Below are 22,066 nucleotides of genomic sequence, written 5' to 3'. Positions count from 1 at the left end.
GGGCCCGGGCCAGCCACTGACGGCATTCACTCAGACCTCACCTGGCTGGGGTCGAGGCTGTCTGGGGGCTGGCCACCCCCTGTCCATTTGTCTGCCCTGCCTCCTCCCCTGGGTCCCAGCCTGGGTCGCTCCCTGTGTCCTCCTGTCTCTGTCTGTGCATCGGCCCCCACCAGTCCAATAGCTCGGGCCGTCCACCTCCTCTTTCTGTCTCTTGAACTCCACGTGGCGCTGTACCAGGCCTGAGCTTCTGAGGGCAACAGAAAGGCTGCTGGAGAGGGTCAGGCCAGGCAGCACGCCCTACACTGTCCCTGCCCTGGGCCCCTCGGGCAGCGCGGATGACGCACACCTGTAAGAGGAGCCTTCCCGGACTGTGCGAGGCTCTGGTGTGTGAGGACGTCTGTGAACCAGGAAGGTCACTTCTCTCCGTGTCCGCCTCTCCTGCAGGGCCGGGGTCTGAACAGAAGCCCCATAGGCCTGTTGAGAACGATCATGGGGACACTGGCTTGTGCCCAGCGTCACGGTCGTCATCTCAGCCTTGTGCTCCCTCTCTGATACACGAGGCCACTTCTCCGGGTGCCCAGAGGAAATGCCCTCAGTCCAGAGGAACTCGCAATAAAAGGCCCCTGGCAAGGCTCTGGCCAGCACCCCTGGAAGCCCAGACACTGTCACGCATCAGCACTTAGAGTGGGTGTTTTCTGTGGCAAGCAGCCCAAGAGCCCTTTCCCGGGGAGGTGACAGAACGATGGCTTGGGGGCAGGAAGGAGGCGAGTGCTTGGCAGAGCGCCCTGACTTCTATAAAACCTTCCCACGTGCCTCTGGGTTTGAGAGGAAAAGTGCCCAGGGGCCTGATTTCTGCTCCAGACTTTCATTTCTGCTTTTCCTACGCTCCGTGGGTAGGAGAAAGTTAAGACTTTTTCCAGTTTCGTCATCGTGAAACATAAAAATATTATTAGGTGGCAGATGCTTCAGTGCTCTTAAAAGGGCGGCCCCCCCTCCCACCATGCTTTGATTCTCTCTGGCTGGAAGCATGGCAGGGCCTGGGCGTCGTCGATCTAATGGCCCCTTCTCTTCTTAAGTCGGAGGGTGAGGCAGCTGGGCCACAGTGGGACAAGCAGGGCTGGGGCTGGGAGAGCCGGCTCAGCCTGATGTCAGGGTCCAAATTCCCACCTCTGTCAATAGCAGCAATTGCAGTAACAGCATCAATAATTGCAACAGAACAGGAGTTCAGCTGAGATTGACCGGAAGCTTCCACTGTGTCGGCTGTTGTCTAGGCTCTAACAGACGTGGTAATACCCCTCATCCAGGGCTGCAGGGTTGTGGGGAGGAGCTTGTGTGTTTCGTAGCTTCAGGTGCCCCAGATGTGGCTGGCAAATGCAGAGTTATTACCCCCCCAAGACTTCATAGTCATTCTATCCAAACACTGCTTTGATAGAAAGTTCCTGAACACATGACTAATTAGAGAAAAACCAACTTCCCAACACCTTCTCTCTGTGTATTTATCTTTGTCTCCTCTTTAGCAGAGACAGGCTCATTTCTCCCTGTAGCTCCTTTCTTCATAGGCAGCATGACTGTGGACCTGGCCTGAGAAACGCTGAAAACAAAGGAACGCACTGATCCCAGCTCATCCTCTGCTCTTAGCTTCGGAGGTTTGCTGTGGGGTGAATAAAGCCGTCTGGTGTAGCAGACACTCCTGCCTAGGGGCAGCTTCTATCAAATTAGCTTTTTGTTTCTTTCTTTCCCTGCCTTTTTTGCAATAAGAAGCTATCAGTGGAGGGGGGAAATGATATAATTAAGGCAGCTTCTTTTCTTTAAACACATTTGGGGAGCTGAAGTTGTTTTTGCTTTATTAAAATGGATTATATTGATTACATTGATTTATTTCATTATACCTACCTTCCTCCAGCACTTACCACTTGCGAGACTCGAATATGCAAGACAGACCTTATAGGCCTGTTGCCATTTCATTCCAACAAATTTGAGAAACCGAGGTTTTTGGACTGCGATTTACCCAAAGTTCCACAACTGCTAAGCGGTAGGGCTGAGATGTGAACTCGGGTCTCTCTGACTAAGCTCTAGCCCACTGTACCGAGGGTGCTTCGTTAGTCCACATTGCGCATGACCATTACCAGCCCCTTTCCAACCTTCCAAGTTGAAAGTCGAAAAAGGCACATGCTCTTGGCATACGGGACTCAGCATTGTCTGAGATCGCAGATGCCCCCGAGGCCGTCATCTCTGGGTCGTCAGAGTGAGACCTTTGATGCCTGAGCGATGACAGTTCTCAAGTCCAGATGGCATCAGGAAGAGTGGCCGTGGTCCTCATCGGCCCAAGCCAGGCAGAACAGTGCCCCCTCACTTGAAGTGGCGTGACCTTGGGCAAGGAGCCAGACCTCTCTGGGCCTCTGTTTCAGTGTCTGTAAAATGGGGATGATGGTGATTTGTGGGGATTAGAGCCCTGCCTGGAAAACAGAAAGTTCCAGGTTCGTTAGTAAGTTCATCATTATTAATACTACACAGCCCCTCCCTCCCAGCCCTTCTCAGGCCCCTTTCCAGCCAGGAAAGGGGCCATACCAGGTGTCTCAGAGAACCGCCCCCATCAGCCCATGGCCTTGCTGTTGAGGCCTTGTCTAGGAGGGCTCCAGGCACAGGTGTGTCCCCTCGCCTTGGTCTTTCCCTTGCCTGTAATGAGCGTGGGTGGCCCAAACCCAGTCTCCCCTGGGAATGAACCCAGGTGTCCTCTCCCTTCCCCAGCTCTCCTGTACCATGAGTGCTGCCCCCTGCCGAAGGCCAGGTCTTGTGAATAGTCACCTTAGCGCCCCCTACCTCCCTGCTATGAAGCTCCATTCTGTAGATCCTGTCACCCGAGCCCACCTTTGCTGAGACTTGCCCTGCCAGTTCTCCAGAAGAGCCCCGCCTGGCTGCCTGCGGCCTCTGCCTCCCCATTCTGCAGCTGCAGGCTCTGTGGCACTCCGCGCTCACGCCCTGCTGCATTAGGACAGTGGTAGCAGGGCGTCAGGTTCCAGGGCGTGGATGCTCTCTGGTGGCCGACCAAGGGCAGGTGCTGGCCGAACGTGGCAGGAGCTGGGCAGCCACACGGATTCTGGAGGAGCTCCACAGTCACCCCTCAGCCATCACACAAGTGATCTCCTTTGTGTCAAACCAGTGCATTTAACTGCTGGCATAGGACAAAAGAAATGCGGTTCCATTTTAGAACAATGAAGCCAACTTTCCTGTATGGACAGAGCACCTGGAGCCATCTATCCTCACACACTGGGTGTTTATGTCCTCAATATTGAGTGCCCCCCCTTTTATTAATAGCCAATGACAGTCCTAAAGCCCTTTATGTTTACAAAAAAAAAAAAGAAAAAGAAAACTTCAGTCCTCCAGCCTAGAGTTTGGCTGCGATATATTTATCATATCCCAGAGCACGAGGCTCCTCATTTCTCAGATTTGTCTTACAATTGTCTCCGAGACAATGAATGATGCAGAACTCTCATCCAAGGTTGAGATCCTTTGTTAGAGAGCGGTTTCTTACGCCCGACTTGTTTTATAGCGTGAGCGATCTCATGATCCACTGGCGAGGCAACATCCATAATTTTGAATGAGAGAGGAAAGCTTGGCTCGTTGGCCCTAAGCATCGCTTCTGGTGACACACTTAGAAGCCCTTAATCGCTTGCTACCTGGAGGCAATAAACGCACCCAGCTTTATGTTCCATTGCCTGCGTGTTTACCTGAAATATGCCCTGCGCTAGCAAAGCGCCAGTCTCTCCCCCGTGGGAAGGTCCTTTGGCTCATGAATTACAGAGCCCTCGCTCACCTTATTCCCCCAAAGGTGGTCATCTCTTGGAGGGCCCAGGCATGCAGCTTCACTGGCCAGTGAGCAGCTTGGCAGTTTATGCTTCTTGTAAAACTTGGGCTGTCTGCTTGGTTCCCTAGTTCTACGAAAGGAGATGGGTCTTTGGTTCTAACGTCTTGTTCAGCGCTTGACTCCCTGGCTAGTGTTCAGGACTGGTTCTGGGAGGGTGGGAGGATGATGCCTCGCTTGCTAAGGTATGCCCAACGCCCAGGTCAGGGCCTGGCATCCAGGAGATGCTCAATGATTTATTATTATTACTATTTTTTTTTTGCTATAGGGTATGTGCACTCACCAAAGAGACAGAGAGAGATAGGGAGACAGAAAGCAAGAAATCACCCCCCCAGGGGGGCGGGGTGGCCATGCCACAATCCCTTCTCCTCTATTCTCTTTTCAGAATTTTGGGCACGCACACACACCTGGCATTAGTTTCAAACTGCCGCCGGGTCTGGTACTCAAACCAGGGTTGACTACATAGGAGTCCAGTGACGTAACCATTATGCTATCTACGGGTCCTTCAATGATATTTATTGTTCGACTGATTCTGGGGAGGAGCTGGGACTTGGACCCCTCCCTTTGGTATCTATCCTTCCCAGCCGTGTGACTTTGGACAGCATCTCGGTCTTCCTTTTTTGTCATTCTGAACGACAGTCTCTCTCCTGAATTGTAAGTGTTAGAGACAGTGTACACGAAGTGTCTAGACCTGGACGGGTGCTCTAGAAACGGAGATGTTGTAACTACCAGCACAGAGACTCTGATTCCAGCAAAGGGCTGCCCGTTACCCCAGGAAGCACCTGACTTACCCTGTAGGACAAGCCCCTGTGCCCCCTAAAAACTCAGTCCGCACAGGGCCCAGGCAACTGCGAAGGGAAACTCATATCTGCAGGGACCTGGCTCCATTCAGGGGACTTTCAGACATGGTATGTTATACGGCAAACCCTTCTCCCTCCTTCCAAAATCAGTAGCTGCTTGAGATGTTGGTTTGCTAGTGGAAGACACCATTTTAAAGAGAACTTCTCAACATTTAAATCAGCCTCAATGTTCACTTTCCCTCTCTGTAATTTAAGAGAGGGTCCTGTCGATGCTCACTGCTCTGAGTGGCTTCACCCTGCCCTCTCACGTTCACTTCAGTTCATGGCTCCTACCTTCCTCGCACTGCCCTCTCAGGAGCCTTTTTATCTCTCTCTCTTTTTTTTTTTAAGTCCCTTTTTTTGACCTGGAATCATACTGCCCACCGAGCACTACCAGGCCAGTGGCTTCCCAGGCTCTGAGGCCACAGAGGTTCACGTCACGTGGCCGGCGTTCCCTCACGTGGCTTTTCTGAGTTTGAGAGAATAAATAGCTTTCTCAGACGGCCTGTCTTCCAGGAGGTCCCCACCACGTAAAGCGCGAGGCTATCGCTGCAGAGGCTACGTTTGTTTAAAAAGATATTGTACCTTTTATTTGGACTTAATGAGGACAGACATTTTAATCAGAGGTTAGTCATTTATTTTTGCAAACTATTGTTTTGATTCATCATTTTTGCAGATAATTAAATGGTTCAGTTGGCACAGTGCGTCTACTTTATTAAAACAGGTAATTTTGAAAGAAAAAAAAAAAGAGGGAGATGCTATTTTTTGGATCACTGCACAAGAATTGCTTTTATCTTCATCTTGGAGCAGAGTTTCTGGTTATTTTGCCAGAAGGCTCGCCAGTGTTGAGGCGTTTGGTGTCCCTTCTGGTCTGAGAGTCTTGCCCTTTGATGATTGGGACGTTAGCCCTGCGCCCTTTGAAACAGGAGCAGAAGAGTAAATCTGCTCTGTTGCCTTTCAGAAAGACTCCTAGGTTTTAATTGGATTGGGAAAAAGAGCCTACAAGTTATGAACTTTGCAGAGCAGCAGTTCTTATGCTGAAAACAGATTAATTGTAGCCCTCTCAGTGGGTGGAGTTTAAAAGTCAATTACTGCTTGTCCTATTATAATTTACACACCTAGGATTTGAAAAAGTCTGTCACTTAGCATAAAAATGAAAAGGTTACGTGTACTAGTCTGAGCATACCTATGCCTTTCCATTTGTACGCGCATCCGCTACACATATTTGTATGTATGCAACTTGTAACCGCAGAGCTGTGCCTTTACTCCATCAGTGAGCGCGAGTCCTTAGAAAGCTCAACCTTTCAGATGGGATTCTTTAAATCCATAAGGGCTTAGAGTGTGGTCCTTTTGTCTAGCTCTGGCGGCTCAATCCACTTGTAGGCACGGTGGCCAGCCCCCGCGGAGGCAAAGGTACACTCCACTCACCGGGTCGTGAACCAGTAAGGGAATGGCCCTTCGGGGGCCCATTTTTTAAAAACAAATTGCTCCCGACTTTTGCTTTCTTTGATTTTTCCATGTTGTGTCCTGAATCAGTTAATTCACTCATTAAAAGGATTTATTTGAGATGGACCAATTAAAACTTTGGAAGCTAATTTTTTTGCTGAGCGATGCAGACCTCTGAAAACACAATTTATAACGTGGCTTCTGCCCTTTTCCACAGAGAGCTGCCTGGTAGCGCCGTAACCTCTGGTGCTCGCAGAAGTACAAAATTGCTGTTCTTTGTCCTGGCGCTGGTGCTAAGCTGCCCTATGGGCGGGTTTCTCTGAACCTTCCCATTATCTTAAGGTGAGCAGACAGGTCTGAAAAGTCCGGCCCCGCCCAGCCCAGGAGTTGCATGCTGCATTTGTTTGCTTGCACAAACCCCATAGTTTATTATTTTTTTTCCGTAGGAAGATGCTGTGTAGTTTGGATATTTAAACAGTTATTAACTGAATGACAATTAACAGATTGCATAGACAGATTTTCTTTTGAAAACCTCTGAAATTGAGTACAGTTTGCAAAACTATCACGGCATAGTAATGACAATGAATTTTGATTTCCCGGAACTGATATTAGACTCCTTATTAAACTATGTGCATCTGCTTTTAATTTACTCCAAATAATTGGAAAATGCAATGAAGCTTTCCAATTAAAGCACGGCTTTATGCTGTTTAATAATACCCCCATAATATTATAGCTTATGAAGTGACAGGTGAGTTGGTGTATGAATAAAACATAAAGGCAGCAATAAGGGACAGAAAACCGGAGACAGTTGTGGGGATTTTAAATGCTGGATGTAATTTGCATATATTAATCTCTTCTTTTCAGCCTTATCAGGCGTTCTTCAGTATTTGAAGTTAAAATAGCGTTGACAGGCGGGAGTACGCTTAGTTTTTTCAAGGATTTATTACTTGTATAATTTCTGATCTTTAATAAGCAGATATGACTGATCCTCATAGTTCTATAGAAATCGGTTAATTGTTCCAGATGGCGTGTACTGATTATGCAAAATTACTTTTCACACCATTTTTTTTGTGATGGAGTTTGGAGTAAAATTAAATTTTTTATAGCCTTCTTATCATGCTGTTTTACAGTGGTTTTTCTACAGAAGTTGAATTTAATCTACTATATTACATTGACCAGCACAGTTATTCTAATGTAGCATTTTGTGATTTGACAAAGAATAATAGAACACATTGCTCATTGTTCATTACTGTGTCCCTAATAAAAAGGAGCTCCCGTGTATAGAACATAGCCGTTATTTATGAAGAATGCCTAATTCATACAGTTAAAAATGCAAAATTGTATGATGAGGTAGTTCTTCCTTTTGGGGAGAGGATATCTGGGAAGAGCAAAAGGAAGCAGTCTTGTTACTACAGATCTTACACACTAAGGAAGGCGTCTTCTTTGAATGACCAGGGTGTTTAAACCGTGCTATGTTCTTGCTCTTGGAAGGAGGAGAGAAAAAAAAAGTCAATAATCTCATTCTATTAAGAGAAGTGTCATGGATTGACTTGTCTTGATCTCCATAATCCCAGAAGTCTTCCATAACTGAATAGCATTTATAAAAGATAGTTACTCTTTGGTGTAACATAGCCCCTCAAAAAAGTCTAAAAAACCTCCTCGGTAACGCATGTCCAATATTCTGCGAGGTGTGGACTTACTGCCGAGCACCTTGTTCCGGGGTCAATTTCACGTCCAGGTGGTGGGGGCTGCAGGTGACAGTGACGTAGGCTGATCTCGTCTAGGTGCTCAGATAGTGCTCTCACTGTAGTCCAGCTGGTCATGGGATGGGACCCTGCAGCAGGTTCACCCCCAAATGGGACTGCAGGGCTATTACCTTGATGCAGGAATAGGTGCAGTTTCTCTCCAAGGGAGGGCCTCCTCCCAAGAGCAGCAGTGTAGTAGAAGTCAGGGGAGAGGTTTCTGTTGCATCAAAAATTCTCTTTTCTGGGTACGTATTCTTTTAAACATAGTGGGTAAATATATAGAAGCCTGAAGTTTGACTTGTTTTCAAAAGAGACCTAATGTATTAAACCTCAGCAGGCTTTTTCTAGACTCAAGACATGCGGCAATAGAGGAGAATCTGGTCTGGGAACGGACTCATGCAGATCCTGTGTGGATGCCAACTTCGCCTCGGCAGCCATACCTTAGGCCTTGAGACGTCTTCCTTGTTTGAACAGACTTGAGGAGGATTTGGATCTGTTTAAAGGGTTCAATTCTCTTGGCCCCAGGAGAATTGAACTTTTTTATTCTTTAATATCCTTCTATACGAGCATCATTGATTGCTCTTCACCCAGGGGACCCTGGAGTGGAAGCAGGACTTTATTGAGGCCCCAGAGGCAGGCCCTGGGGAAACAATGACAAACAGAAGGCGGAAGATCTCAGACCTGGAAGGGCGTCTGTCAGTCTGGGTCTTGTGGGTGTGGGGGTGCAGGGTGGGAACTGCTCTCTGGGACTGGGGGGTGTCCAGTTAGAAGACCAGGTGTCACCACTGCCGCTGTCGCGTAGATTGGACTGTGCACACTGCACTGCAGTCCGCTCTTCAGAGTACTTCTGGTGAAGTTCTCTTTTGTACCTAGTCTAGTCTTGAAGGAAGTTAGCCAGTAAGGTAATATACTTGATTACCTGTAATACAAGAATGACTAATTAAACCAAACATAAAGAAACGTGATTCAGAGCCCAGAGAATTTTCAGTTCAATTCTGTATTCAGTTTCACTTCCAGAGCACTTCAAAAACTTGAAACCTTTCAGACACCCTCGTTTGTAAACTCAAAATGTATTTTTACGAAAATGAAAATTACATGAAAAAGAGAATGCATAAATCAGACATGATTAAAAATATTTGTTCTAATGCAGTAATAATTTGGTAGTAATGCTTTCATCAGTATGGCTTAAGGCTACATTAAGTGGACAGACTTTATATGGATTCTCTAATTTTAATCTTCAAAATGGTATCTAATGTCTCATTAAGACTTGCATATAATGTATCTTAAGTACAGTCATTAAATATAGTTTAGGGAGATTTATGTTCAGATATTGCTTAAAGATGTTTTAATAGGCCCATTTACTCTGATGATATTAATGAGCTCTTAATACAGACTAAGCTTCTAAAACTAGTGGTAAAGACTCCCAGCCCGAGCACAACAACTCGGAATTAGTGCCTGGGTTGGACACATGCCCGAGGATTAGTCCTACAGACAACTCGGGGTCAGCGGGAGCCCCTCTGTGGGGCCTACAGTCTCACAGAGGGGCCTCCCGAGACTTGGTCCAGCTGCTGACCCCAGAGAAGTCTGTCCTTCCAGCACCTGAATATGGTCCCCTTTCTCTCCTAAACTGAGTACAAGCCATGCACTAGCTTGGCCAGACCTTCCATCACCGAGGTCATTTGAGAGGCCTTGACAGTCTGGACGGTGTCACTGGGGCATGCGAGGGGTTAACGGAGGCTGTTGCTGCACTTCTCTGGGAGCAGCTGCCAGGTAAGGCGCGTGCAGTCTGGCGTCGTTCCGTGAACAGCTTCGCTCTGCCATGAGTGAGCCGTTAAAGGTCACATGGGTGTGCTTTCATCTTTCAGGCATTCGTGGTGCCTGAAACATACGTAATAAAGTCATCCCGCTCATTCAAATCCAGAAAGGAAAAAAAAAAGCCCACCCGGAGTGTCCGCATGCTCCGCGCGCACGTTCCGCGCGCACGTGCGCAGGGTTCCCCAGGCCTCCCTTGTAAACGTGTAGCGAAAAATCTCTGCGTCGGTATTTTCCTTTCTTTCAGAGAAATATGGAAAAAGCACATTTTGGGGTTTCAATTATTTTAAAGAAGGAGAGGAAAAAAAGAACCTATGGGTTCAGAGACTTTTCTAATTACTAAATTGGTTTGTTATAAAAAGATAATAGCAAATTTCTTCTTTTCATAATTGGACATTTCTTCCCTGTAGGCTAATGCACGCACAGCCCGTGCATACACAATAAGTTGTGCTTTTGAAAAGCTATAACTAGCTAATAACAGCCACAGTGTCATCGGAGAGTAATGGTGTGCTGATTAGCATAATTAATGACAAATGGTGGTGCGGAGTTGGTGGATTGGTTTAGCGGATGATGAATGCGGCGAGGCCCGGGCCGGGGCCTGCCAACTAGGCCTCGCTGGCTGTCAGCCCTTCTGTTCTCGCGAGGCAGCCCTCATTAGTCACGATGGGAGGTGCCAGTTTGTATTCTGTTTGGAGCACAGAAAACTTAATAATCCAAGCAAATGTGGCTTTCCCTTTTTTCTTCTGTATTTACTCACCAAAATCTCTTCTCACTCATCCCATTGTGGCTGAGCCATTAAGACGCAGCCATTTCAAGATCGCCTTTGCGACGCTTGACGGGGAAACAAAGCTAGTGAAATGGAGAGACACCCACGTACCTCAAAGCTCACATCTGACCGTAGATGAATTACTCCCGTTAGGAAGACTTCTGTTTGGTGAACCCTGTTTATCTGTGCATTTCTAAGGGGGAAAGAGATGAACTCGGTAAGCTATAGTGCTGTCCTGAAATAAGACCGCCCCATTTATCTTTGACTTGATTAATCAGACCTAATTTGCATTCGCAAATGAGACTGATAAAAATGGATTTACCTTTTAACCTTTAGAGGGGGATAAGTATTTCTCTGAAAGATTTCTGGGGCTATCTTTACTTAACTGATAAGAAGCAACTCCTTTATCAATAAAGATGAAAATCCTTAATTTGCATTAGGGAATGAGACTAATTATTACATAGTTAATTAGCATCTGGAAATGAGGATTATCTTAATTACAAAGCACAATTTCCCTAATAGCTACAAAACTGTAAGTTTGATCCGTGTGGAAATTGGTAACTATTATTATGTAATTAGTGATAACATTAATAGTACAGAATATTTGGGCATCATTTGCATATGCAAATGTAATTTACCTGAGCAAACAAGTGGACCGTTAGTGATTAGAGCATGATATAGTGGCTCAAAGTTCTGGATAGCCGAATGGTACCTACTATGCCAAATATCTGAGTTAGATAGTGGTGGAGTCAGCTAGGACTTGTATTTAGGTGGTCAGAGTGGATTTTGCTCTGGGGAGAATTAGCTGAAGAATGAAATGATGGAACCATTTAGAGAAACAGCTAGACACACAATCGTCTCCTTGACTTTGATTTCTTCCCGTAGCCCTTGTATCTCAGATGTACTTTTCCTACATATTTTTACTTTTTTAAAAAAATTTGCTAGGGGGCATATGCACTTGCTGGAGAGAGACAGAGAGACAGAGAAAGGGAAAGTGAGAAAGCATCCCCCATAGATGACAATAACCTAATCCCTTTTCTTCCCTTTCTCCTTCCTTTTGGGATTTTGGGATGTGCACACATACACCTGGAATGTTTTTCAAGCCCTCGGGCCTGGAACTCAAACTGCCGGCCATGTGGGATCCAGCCACTTCACCACCATGCCACCGCTGGCCCTCCTGACATATTTTAGCAATTCCAAATTTGAGTTTTGTCTTAGCAATTGATGTGTACCTTTAAAGCAGTAACACACACACGAGCACTGCAAATTATGAACTTGGTGCAGCTTGCAGTTCTTGGGGGAGAGCGAACCTTTCTGGCTTTTATCCAGACTAGATCCACCACCCTCCAGAGCCGGTACTTGTGTGTGCCCTCTCTAGTACCTGTCTTCCTTCTTCTTCATCTGTAGCAGTTTCCCAAAAGTGTATAGCTGGGGACGGGTGACTTCAGAGTAGACATGAGTGGCCTTTTACATTTTTTATTACATTCATAATATTATGTCAATTGTCAATGGATACCATTCACAGAGATTAAAGCAGATGTATTAATCAGTCTTTCCTGGCTTACGCTGTAGTAACAAACATTCCCCCAAGTCACAGTAGCTGCTTACATTATCACCATTTTGTATGTCATTTGGGGTACAAATTAGCATCCATGGGTTGGCTGGGACTCTCCTCGATGAGATTCTGGGACCCAGCCTGAAGAGCGGCCTCTATCTATAACATGCTGTTCTTGGAGTAGTAGAGTGAGAGACATGGAAGAAATGGCAGTGGCTCTTAAAACTTCTGGTCAGACATGGAAGGCGTGGAACGTGGCCAATGTCAGTTGTGTATCTGGGTGCTCTAGGGAACCCGGCCCTTCACATGGCAGAGGACACGGATGGTCATGTCTTACAGAGAAGCAGGAACACACACTCAGGAATATGAAACTGCCCCTTGGAGTTCGATATTTTGAGTTTAAAGCTGAGTTTCAGATGTAAAGAAAAATGTAAATTCAACAATTATACTGGGGGAAAAAAATTAGATTCTTCTGGGACATGAGAGAGTGTTTCCCGGGGTCTGGGGAACATTGGCCAACAGTGTCTGTAGCTTTTCGCTGTGGGGGTTTTATGATTCCTCCAAGGTAGTGAGGCAAGCTCAGGGATTTCGACAGGTGTTCCACTACAGTGAAAATAGCACTGCTCTCTGGGATTTTAGGCCCGCTGTGACCATTTCCAAACTCAAGAAGGCAGCTTCCTTTGGGGGGTGTTCCGCTTTCTCCGCTGCACAACGATGCTACTGGACCAGGAGGTCCTCCTTGTTGCTCGACCCTCACTTACCCCTCTGAGCACCCAGGGAGAGCCAGGCACTGAGCAGGGCTGACACAGGCACCATGCAGGGCTGAGAATTTTTCTTTGGGTTGGTGGGACTCAAAGTCCCAACTGAGCGTGAACCTGCCCATCATTTCCTGTGAGAAGCTAATGAAAAGTTTGTTGCTGCATAGATCAGTTCATTGACATATTTTCCCTTTTCTAAAAATAAAAACCAGTTGCAAATCTTTATAGAAGTTGGAAAATACATAAAGGCATAGGGAAGAAAATGAATATCATTCATAATCACGTTACCCAGAGGAACCATGTTTGATGACTTATCCTTATAACATTTTTTTTCTGTAGCATATATTTACACAAAAATGTATATTTCTACCTAATTGTACCATTCCAGGTTTTTTTTTTTAAAGTCAGATTCATTGAAGTATTCTTTATATACAATAAAATCCACCCTTGTTATGTGTAAAGTTCAGTGCATTTTGACTAATGTCAGATTACATGGCCACTACCTCCAGAAGCAAGATATGGAATACTTCCATCACCCCCAGAAACTCTCTCTCTTTTGTTCCCAGCTGTTTCCCTCCCGTCTGCCCCCCACACTGCCAGTCTCTGGCAAGTGCTGGTCTGTTTTATGTCCTTACACTAATGGAATCATACACTGGGTAGCTTCGTGTGTCGCTCAGCACAGTATCTTGGAGATCCTCCCACGCTGTGCCTGAGGCTCCAGTCTGCACCTTGCTGTTGCTGAGAGCTGTCCATTCTGGTTCGAGACCTGGCCACTCACCTGTTCCTTCTCATCAAGTGAAGTCTTCCTGGAGGTGGTGTTAATAAATGTGTAATCTTCCCACATCCTATACAACATCCTTTAATTCTCTCTGGCTGAATATTTACCTTGTCTTCACTTCTAAAAGTAATACTCGGGTGGACATTGCTTTAGATAAATATATAGATAAACACATTTTTAGACATTTCGATATGCAATGACAAATGGCCCATCATAATGGTTGAATTTGTTTACACTTCCACACGTATGCAAGAGGCTCCCCCACCCCCGAAGCCTCCCTGGCTATTATTTGTTTAAATCCTTATCGGGTTGAAAAGTGAGATGGTATCTTGTTAGTTTGCATTTCCTTGATTCCTGGCACCAGCACACACGCTCCCTGTGTTGAGCTGTTGGTGTGCCTTGAGCCAGAGCTCGTAGGCTCATCACAGTCTGGCCTCTTTGCTCTTCAAGTCTTGCTTTCTGCTTATTGAGTTGTAGCAGCTCCTTAAGGAACACGGTCTTTTTCCCCCCTCTACTCGTACTTCTGCATTTTTCCAGTTCGTGGTTTGCACTTTAAGTTTGCTTTTTCTTGATGTTTTGTATCTTAGCTATCACATGCTAGAAAAGCCTTCTTTATCTCATGATATATTCTAGTACCTTCTCTTGTTTTTACATCTTAATTGAAAATACATTTGTAATTTCAGTGTGTGACATGAGATAAGAACGGCAGCATCACTTATTAATCTTTTTACCAAATTGAAAACTTTTCTGTTGTAACCTCTTATTATGCACTGTCATGTATTTTGTGGCTCCTGTTCTGTTCCCTTGGCTTGAATACGTATTCTGATGGGGGGATCACACTTTTAATTATCATGAGCATATATGTTCGGATTTTCTATCCTGTTATTCCTTGTAGATGTTTTTCAAAATGTTCTCCTAGTTCTAGCTCATTTCTTTTTAACCTGTTAAAGTTGAAATTAGCATTACTTTAAGTTCCAAGGAAAATTCTCTCAGCATTTTAATTGAAAACACATTGAAGTTTTACATTAATTTTGGGGGAATGAATATCTTTAAAATACTTAATCTACCATTCATAAATATGACTCTCATTTATTCAAATGTCTTTTTATATTATTCAGTAAAGTATTTGTTCTTATTTGTTTTTGGTATTTTTATTTTTTGTTTATCTAATTCCTAGGTTTTAAATTTTCTTATCATTGCTTTGCCCATCATGTTCAAATTAGTGATTGCTTATATATACTTTTAAAATATGATTTTTTAAAAGAGGTTTTTGCAATCGGGCATGTGCACTCACCAGAAAGACAGAGACAGAGAGACAGAAAGCAAGAAATCTGAGGTTCAGTCGCCACAGAGCCCAAGAGGGGATGGCCACACCACAGCCCCTTCTCCTCCATTCTCCTCTTGGGATCTTGGGCACACACGTACACACGTCCAGCGTGAGTTTAAGCCACTAGGTCCAAGATTCAAACCGTGGTTGACTACATGGAAGTCCAATGACAAAGCCATTTTGCCAACTGCTGGCCTCGAAATACGATTGTTTTTGAATATCCAGTTTGTAATCAGGCATATCTATGCTTGAAATTTCAGAAGTTTTCCATGTATTTACTCCATCATCTACAAATACAGATAATTTTGTCTCTTTAATAACATTTATACCCTATTTGTTTTTCTTGCTTTATATTGTTGGCTAGAACAACTAAAACAGCAAATAATAGTGGCAAATAACTTGGATTCCTATTTGGTTCCTGACTTTAATGGGGATTTCTCTATTGTTTCCCAGTCAAGTCTGATACAAGTCGTTATTTTGAGAATTTTTCAGAATCTAGCGGTACAATATTATATTGCTTCTCAGTTCACACATAGGTATAAAACACTTTGTGTTGCTGCAGCATTTAGGAAAACCTAACTATTTCTGAAACAAACCTTACTTTATCATAGCACATTAGTCTTTATAGTATTTATGTAAGTGAGCCTGGGCTCGGTGCTTATCAGAATGTTACCCTTGAGTGTCTCCTTCATCCTGGTCCGTAACACTGCCGGGTGCAGTGAGAAGGGTTCAGAACATGTGGCTGCGTGCACCTGTTCGAAGCGACCTGCCACCATAGGAATTTGAGCACACGCTGTTGGAATCTCACGTGCTCTTCGTTTGGTTGAGGTGGGTCGTTGGAGGCTCAGTCGCCCACAGAGCCGTCCTGGTAGACAGGGACGGACCGCAGCCCAAGGGCGCTTTCCCTCTCGGGCCGTCTCTCTGACAGGCACGGCCTCCTTGGTTTCCTGTCATTAATGTGGTTTCAGATGAGAGTGGCTTTGCCCACGGCACCTCCTCGCTGAGGCTCATTTCCAGAGGAAGGCAGAGAGTCATTCTTCATGGTTAAAATAAGGACAGCCCTAATTTGGGCAAATGCAGCCACTTCCTACTTTTTCCTGCCCAGAAACCTAGGGATATTCCTGAATTTGGATGGGCTGGCTTGGGCCCAGTAAGCCCCAAATCCCACTGGCAGCTGTGCTCAGGCTGGAGTGGCTGTTGTGTTGTTACCTGCAACGAGAGACTGGCTTTTGTCCTCTCTTGCCTGGCCTTAGCTGGAGAAGCAAGTGACATGTGGGTCTGTTTGGTTTCAGGAGCAGTAGTCAAGGCTCAGTGAGCTAAGCCGCCCTAATGCATGTACTCAATGAATCCTTAAAACCACTCTCGGAAGCTTGTGGTGTTGCTGTTAAACCCATTTTACAAGTGAGGTTCAGCAACGTTAAGTGAATTTTCCGAGGTTGCGCAAGTCAACATCATGCCCCTGGGGACCTGCATTTCCCACGGTTCCCGCAGAATTTCATGGTAGCCTTTCTCACTCTCCTGCTCATCATTTGAAGCTCTTCCCCATTTCCTGGGCTGTGTGCACCATGAGGAACATGTGCGACTTTATCTGCCTCCAGGCCCCCAGCATCGGAATTGACCGAGAGCCCTGGGGTCATGGTCACAGTGCCAACTGGTGACCCCTCTGGACACGGTGGGGTGGCCACTAGAGGCAGGAGCAGGCAGGCCCGTTAGGAAAGGACCATTGCCGCTCCTGCCTCACGTGGCCAGAACCCTGGCCCTCCCAGGAGGCCTCGCTCCAGGGGAGGCGGTGGCAGGCTCCACCCCTCTCATCGGGGCCTGCCCGGTAGGCGGCTGAGCTTGCAGGTCTGTCGGGAACAAGAACAGAGACAGTGGACTCTGGCGCCTGCTCCCAGAGCAGCCTGGGAAGCCAGTCCCCATCAGGGTGGCACAGATGGCAAGCCCAAGCGACAAAGAAAACTCCAATATGTCTTGGCGACACCGTCAGCCAGCGGCTTATTCGTCATGTCACATGGCCTCCTGGGTCAGGGCTGCACTCCCTCCCTGCCCCTGCGCCCTCCGCTGTGCCCTCCCCTCTGGGTGTGGAGGTAATGTGCAGGAGAGTGCTTCACATAGGGTCGGGGAGGGTGCAGGACGGAGGGACGCCAGAACAGCCCTTCTTTCACGTTGGGGGAATGAATGAACAACAGCTTCCTAGCTCAGGAGTCTGCCGGGCCAGCCCACCCTGGCCTTAGCTGGAGAAGCAAGTGACTTGTGCGTCTCTTTGGTTTCAGGAACAGTAGTCAAGGCTCAGTGAGCTAAGTCACCAGTTCACTCTGTGAAGCCCAGGCTCCCTGGCGTAGGCAGACTCCCAGCCTTGTTAGCTGAGATTGTTGACTGTGGGGAAGCCGTGAGCTCCCTGTGCCCAAGTTCCTGCCTGTCACCTGGACTGATGATGCCTCCAGCTCCAGGGGTCGCTCTGGGTAGAGCGATGGCTGGAGCAAGGCTCCATGGTGGGACACTGCCCTCCACCTGCCTCCAAGGGCAGGAAGAGAAGCAGCTCTAAGGCCATGGCTGGGCCCCCAGGTCGTGTGGATCTGGAAAGGATTTATTTATCTTTCTGATTTAGCTTTAACAATGCCCAGGAACTCACAGCTTCTGGTCACAGGGAAGCAGTGAAGGGCCAGGTGGCATGTGACACACAGGTGAGGTTAGCCCCGCCCTCGGTCTGCACTGTTTGCTGAGTCTCTAAACTTCATGCAGGTTGGTTGATTGAGGACACCTGGAATGCCATGGGCTTGGTGGCTGTGAAAGTGGCCCTGTGGCATTCCTTGGCCCTCCTACTGGTTGTGTTCAGATTATGTAGCAGAACAGAGCCCGTGCCCAGCAGCCACAGTGGGGGGTGGGTGGGAGCCTGCCCCGCCATCGGAGCTGCCGGTGCCCAGCAGACCTACCTCGTCTTCCTCTGGCAGCTGAAAAAGGAAAAATGTTCCCAAATGCCTTCACTTTGTGTGTTACACATGGAGGTACACATGCAGGCACACACACATGCAGGCACATACACACATAGGCACACGCACACAGACACATACAGTTGCGTGCACCACCAGGGCTGCCAGGGAGAATCTGCATTTGAAACAATGGAGCTGGTGGACCAGCAGATGGCATAATGGTTACGTCACTGGACTCCCACAAAGTCAACCGCAGTTCAAGCCCTAAACCCAGTGGCTTAAAACACACTGGGCGTGTGTGCATGCATGCCCAAGATCCCGAGAGGAGAGTGGGAGAGAAGGGATTGCGGTGTGGCCATCTCCTCTAGAGGGTGATATATCGCTTTCTGTCTCTGTCTCTCTAGCAAACACATAACCTCCTATGGGGAAAAAAAATTATTAAAAAAAAGAAAAAAACAGTGGAGCCAGCACAGTTGCTGGTGTTCAGGTGAAGGCCTTTCAGCCAGTAGCGTTTATTAAACCCTGAGGCCCTACTGCACGCAAGTGGCTCTGCTCAGTTCAGGGACATAAAAGGCAGAGAGACTAGGGTGTTGCCAGTGGCCCTGGGGAGCCTCCCTTCCTGGGTCAGGCTAACACTGCCCCACTTGGACCCGGTTCCAGGTGTGTACAGGCCAAGCAGGCCCCGGGCTGGCTGGAAGCTGGGCCGTGCAGCACACTCATGGGCCACACACCTGGCCACACTGCGAGGATGAGGTTCTGCTCACAGTGTGGCTGGCAATAACCAAGCAGCTGCTCAGCCTCTGTCCCCGGGAGAAAACGTTTCTACCCAGCGGAGGAAAAAAGATTGTCAGAGCCCGTCTCCCCCCATGTCTTCAGTTTTGCTGGTGTGTGTGTGTGTGTGTGTGTGTGTGTTGGTGCTGAGGGGTCTTTGAGAGTCTGGATGAGATTTTTGGCTGAAGTGCTTGGGATGTCTTAGGAAAGAGGGGAAGGAAGGGAACATCAAGGGTGATTGGAGACCGAGGCCAGAAATGAAAACGATGAAGTGCTTAGAACATCCTGGACTTTTCCAGCCATTTCTACAAATCACTGTCTGCTTTCTCAGGAATAAGGGCTTTGCTAGAACAGAGTGGGGAGGACAGGGCCTATGGGACAAGCGGATGTCATTTCCAAAAGCTTAGTACTCACATCCCACTCTGCTTCCAAGACCAGCCACTCACCTTTGAGCCTCCACTCGGTCTGGTTAGAGTTAGGGTTAGGGATGGACTCCTCCCCAAGGAGTGCGGCAGGACGTGGAGAGATGCGTGTGCCCAGGCTGGAGCCGCAGTGAAGTACAGCACTCTGCATGGCTGACCCATGGGGAAGGTTCCAGGTTTGCATCTGGAGACCTCCCTGAGTACGTCAGCACACGCGGCCCATGGCCGGGGGCTGACCAGGACTACGGGTGGATTCCAGGTCAGCATCCTACTGGGGGTGCTTTCTCTGTCTCTGTCTCTCTCATTCATGGAGGAAGTAAGTAAATAAATTTTTTAAAAGAGAGTAAGAGAGAATATGCACTAAAAGCGCTTTTGTTGGGGCCAGCAGATGACATAGCAGTTGCGTCACTGGACTCCCACATGGCCAACCGCGGTTCAAGTCCCGGACCCAGTGGCTTCAAACTCACGCAGGATGCTTGTGTGTGTGGGCATGTCCAAGATCCTGGGAGGAGAAAGGATTGTGATGTGGCCATTCCCCCGGGGGGAGGGGTGATTTCTTACTTCTTCTCTCTCTATCTTTGTCTCTTTATCTCTCCAATGAGTGCATACATTCTAAGGAAAAAACCTCTAAAAAGAAAAGTGCCTTTGTCAGCTACAAAATGTGTGAGGAAGAAAAAGCCCATGTCTTCGGGTTCCGCAGGTTTTTACTGAGCGTCTGTCTTGGTCCATTACCTGGTGTCACATACACAAACCCCCACACAGGCCCCACTGCCCTTCTGAGTGCTGGACCCACCACATTGCACTGTCCACAGCCCTGACATTGCGCGGGCCGGTGAGCAAGCGAGGGCGAGTGAAAGGTCTGATGCAGGCCAGGGAGCAGCCAAGGGGCCAGGGGTGGGCCAGGGTCTGGCGAGGGCCGGAGGGGACTCCAGGAGCTTGGAGGTGGAGCAGCAGAGCTGTCGTTGGCCCCTGCCCTCATCTCAAATGTGGAGTTTTATTTTCAACCCTGAGGTTGGACATCTCAGTGACTGCTGCCCCTCCGCGCACGCGGACCCTGGAGGAGCCGTTGTCTAGCACTGGCTGCCATGGCCCGTGTCGCTTCATGGGAGAGGCGTTCGCCAGCCTGGCTGGGTGCCTCTTTCCTCTCACCGAGCCCGTTCTCACACACACACACATTGTCACATGCATGTGTGCACAGATGGGACACGCACATGCACCCACGTGGCCTCCCCATCCGTCTTACCATCCAGGTGACGTTCCAGGCCCTGACAGGGCAAAGGACAGTGAGAGAAAAACGGTGACTCCCTTCCCATCAGGAAAGAGCTTAGAAACAGGCAGAAGTCCAGGAGGATAGCCTACAGAGACCTCGCCTGTGACAGAGATACTGCCCACGGAGCCAGTGCAGCCCATCAGCCACCAGCACCGTCCTTTGGTCCCCTCGGCAGTTCAACACCAACTCTCTGTAGTGAGAAATGGCTGCTGTGCTTTTATTTTCAAACTTCAAAGGTCACTTCTGAAATAAAGTTTTCCAGTGAAATTCCAAAGGCTTTGCACATGTGTGAAAGTGAGAGGTGCAGGCTGTCCTGTCCCCGGCGCCCCCCACTGCACCGCGCCCACGGCTGCTGCACGCGGCTCTCGGCACCCGCACCGCAGGACAGTATTCCAGCCGCCTCCCTCCAGGCCCCAGCCTTGTTCTTTTTTTTTTTTTTTTTTTTTTTTTTTGGAGAGATTTTCACTATAGGGTGCGTGCACTCACCAGAAAGACAGAGAGAGACAGAGAGACAGAAAACGAGAAATCGCCCCCCAGGGGAATGGCCACGCCGTAATCCCTTCTCCTCCATTCTCCTCTTGGGATCTTGGGTACGCACATACTCTTCACAGCGCTCCTGCTGCCCCCGGCAAGCTCATTTTGTCTGTGAGCCTGATGGCACTGTGGCCCCTTTGGCCAAAGGAGTTTCCATCTAAGTCTGGTCTACAAGGCCAGGGTTGGGGTCCTTGTCGTCCTGAACCCCTGCATGTCCTTAGCCCTGCAAAGACCCGACTAAACAGAGAGGTGGGTATGTAAGCCGCTGCTGCTGCGTGTTAGAGTTGAGCTGTTGGGGTCATTCTAGAATGGTACACTTGGACGGTCATCTTGGACTCCTTTTCCCAATCCAGTAGTCAGGCCCCACCTGCTTATGTAGCACATTTCCCCAAGTTATTATTCCGACTAAACAGAGGGGTGGGTAGGTAAGCCGCTGCTGCTGCGTGTTAGAGTTGAGCTGTTGGGGTCATTCTAGAATGGTACACTTGGACGGTCATCTTGGACTCCTTTTCCCAATCCAGTAGTCAGGCCCCACCTGCTTATGTAGCACATTTCCCCAAGTTATTATTCCCAAATCCCCAAATCCACAAAGCGCTCCCACAAAATGGAGTAATGTAGAAGCGGAGCGCTCTGGTGAACTTTGAGAACAGTTCTATAAATAAAAATGACATCACTTATAAAGTTATTTAAATGCGCTTTGCCACTCACATAAATTCCTCTCTATATTGCATCATTGTTAATAATTATTTTAACCGTGAGTTTTCTTTATGTAAAAAAGAATTGGGCCAAGACCAGAGCTGTTTAAAACAGGCCGACATGAACTCGGCTGGGTTCTCGCGGTCTGTCCCTCCCGCTCCCCTCCTCGGGGTGGTCATGGTGTCGGCAGAAGCTTGTCCGATGGCGAAGGCTGCTGTGGGCCGGGGAGCTGGAGGACCCGCTGCCCTCGGGCCACGATGAACTCGGAGCCGCCTTGTCCTTCTGGAATACGAGGTGTGAGAACACCTGACAGAGGCCGTCCATCTGCGATGGACATGGGTTCTGCTCGGTAACCCTTCTCCTCGCCGGCTTCTCAGCCGGTGAGTAATCGCCTCGCCAGCATCGGGCTCGAGAGCACCCTCTTCACGTCAGCCGATAGAGAGGAGGAGGAAAGGCTGCTTAAAATCCTGCAACATCTTTTCCTCTTGGGCGTGCTGGCTTCGGCTCCCAGCTGTCTCCCCCACCGCCGTGAGCCCTGTACCTTCTGCCTGTCCC

At 48.0% G+C, this 22,066-nt stretch overlaps 1 protein-coding gene across 4 annotated transcripts in view; it reads left to right on the top strand.

Moving 5' to 3' along the window:
* MVB12B (multivesicular body subunit 12B) overlaps positions 1-22,066 on the top strand; it is a 195,176-nt gene that overhangs the window by 125,794 nt on the left and 47,316 nt on the right. The window contains exon 8 of one of the 4 annotated variants that reach the window (XM_006154110.3): positions 20,262-20,474. The exons of the other annotated variants lie outside the window; for them this stretch is intronic. Within the exon in view, the coding sequence (XP_006154172.1) occupies positions 20,262-20,365 (104 nt within the window). The 3' untranslated portion in view covers positions 20,366-20,474. Of the gene's footprint in view, positions 1-20,261; positions 20,475-22,066 lie in introns of those variants that run through there. 4 annotated transcript variants of the gene reach the window in all.

Source organism: Tupaia chinensis, unplaced genomic scaffold (assembly GCF_000334495.1).
Source record: "Tupaia chinensis unplaced genomic scaffold, TupChi_1.0 Scaffold000394_1, whole genome shotgun sequence".
Lineage (NCBI taxonomy): Eukaryota > Metazoa > Chordata > Mammalia > Scandentia > Tupaiidae > Tupaia > Tupaia belangeri.
This window is presented reverse-complemented; position numbering and strand designations above follow the sequence as displayed.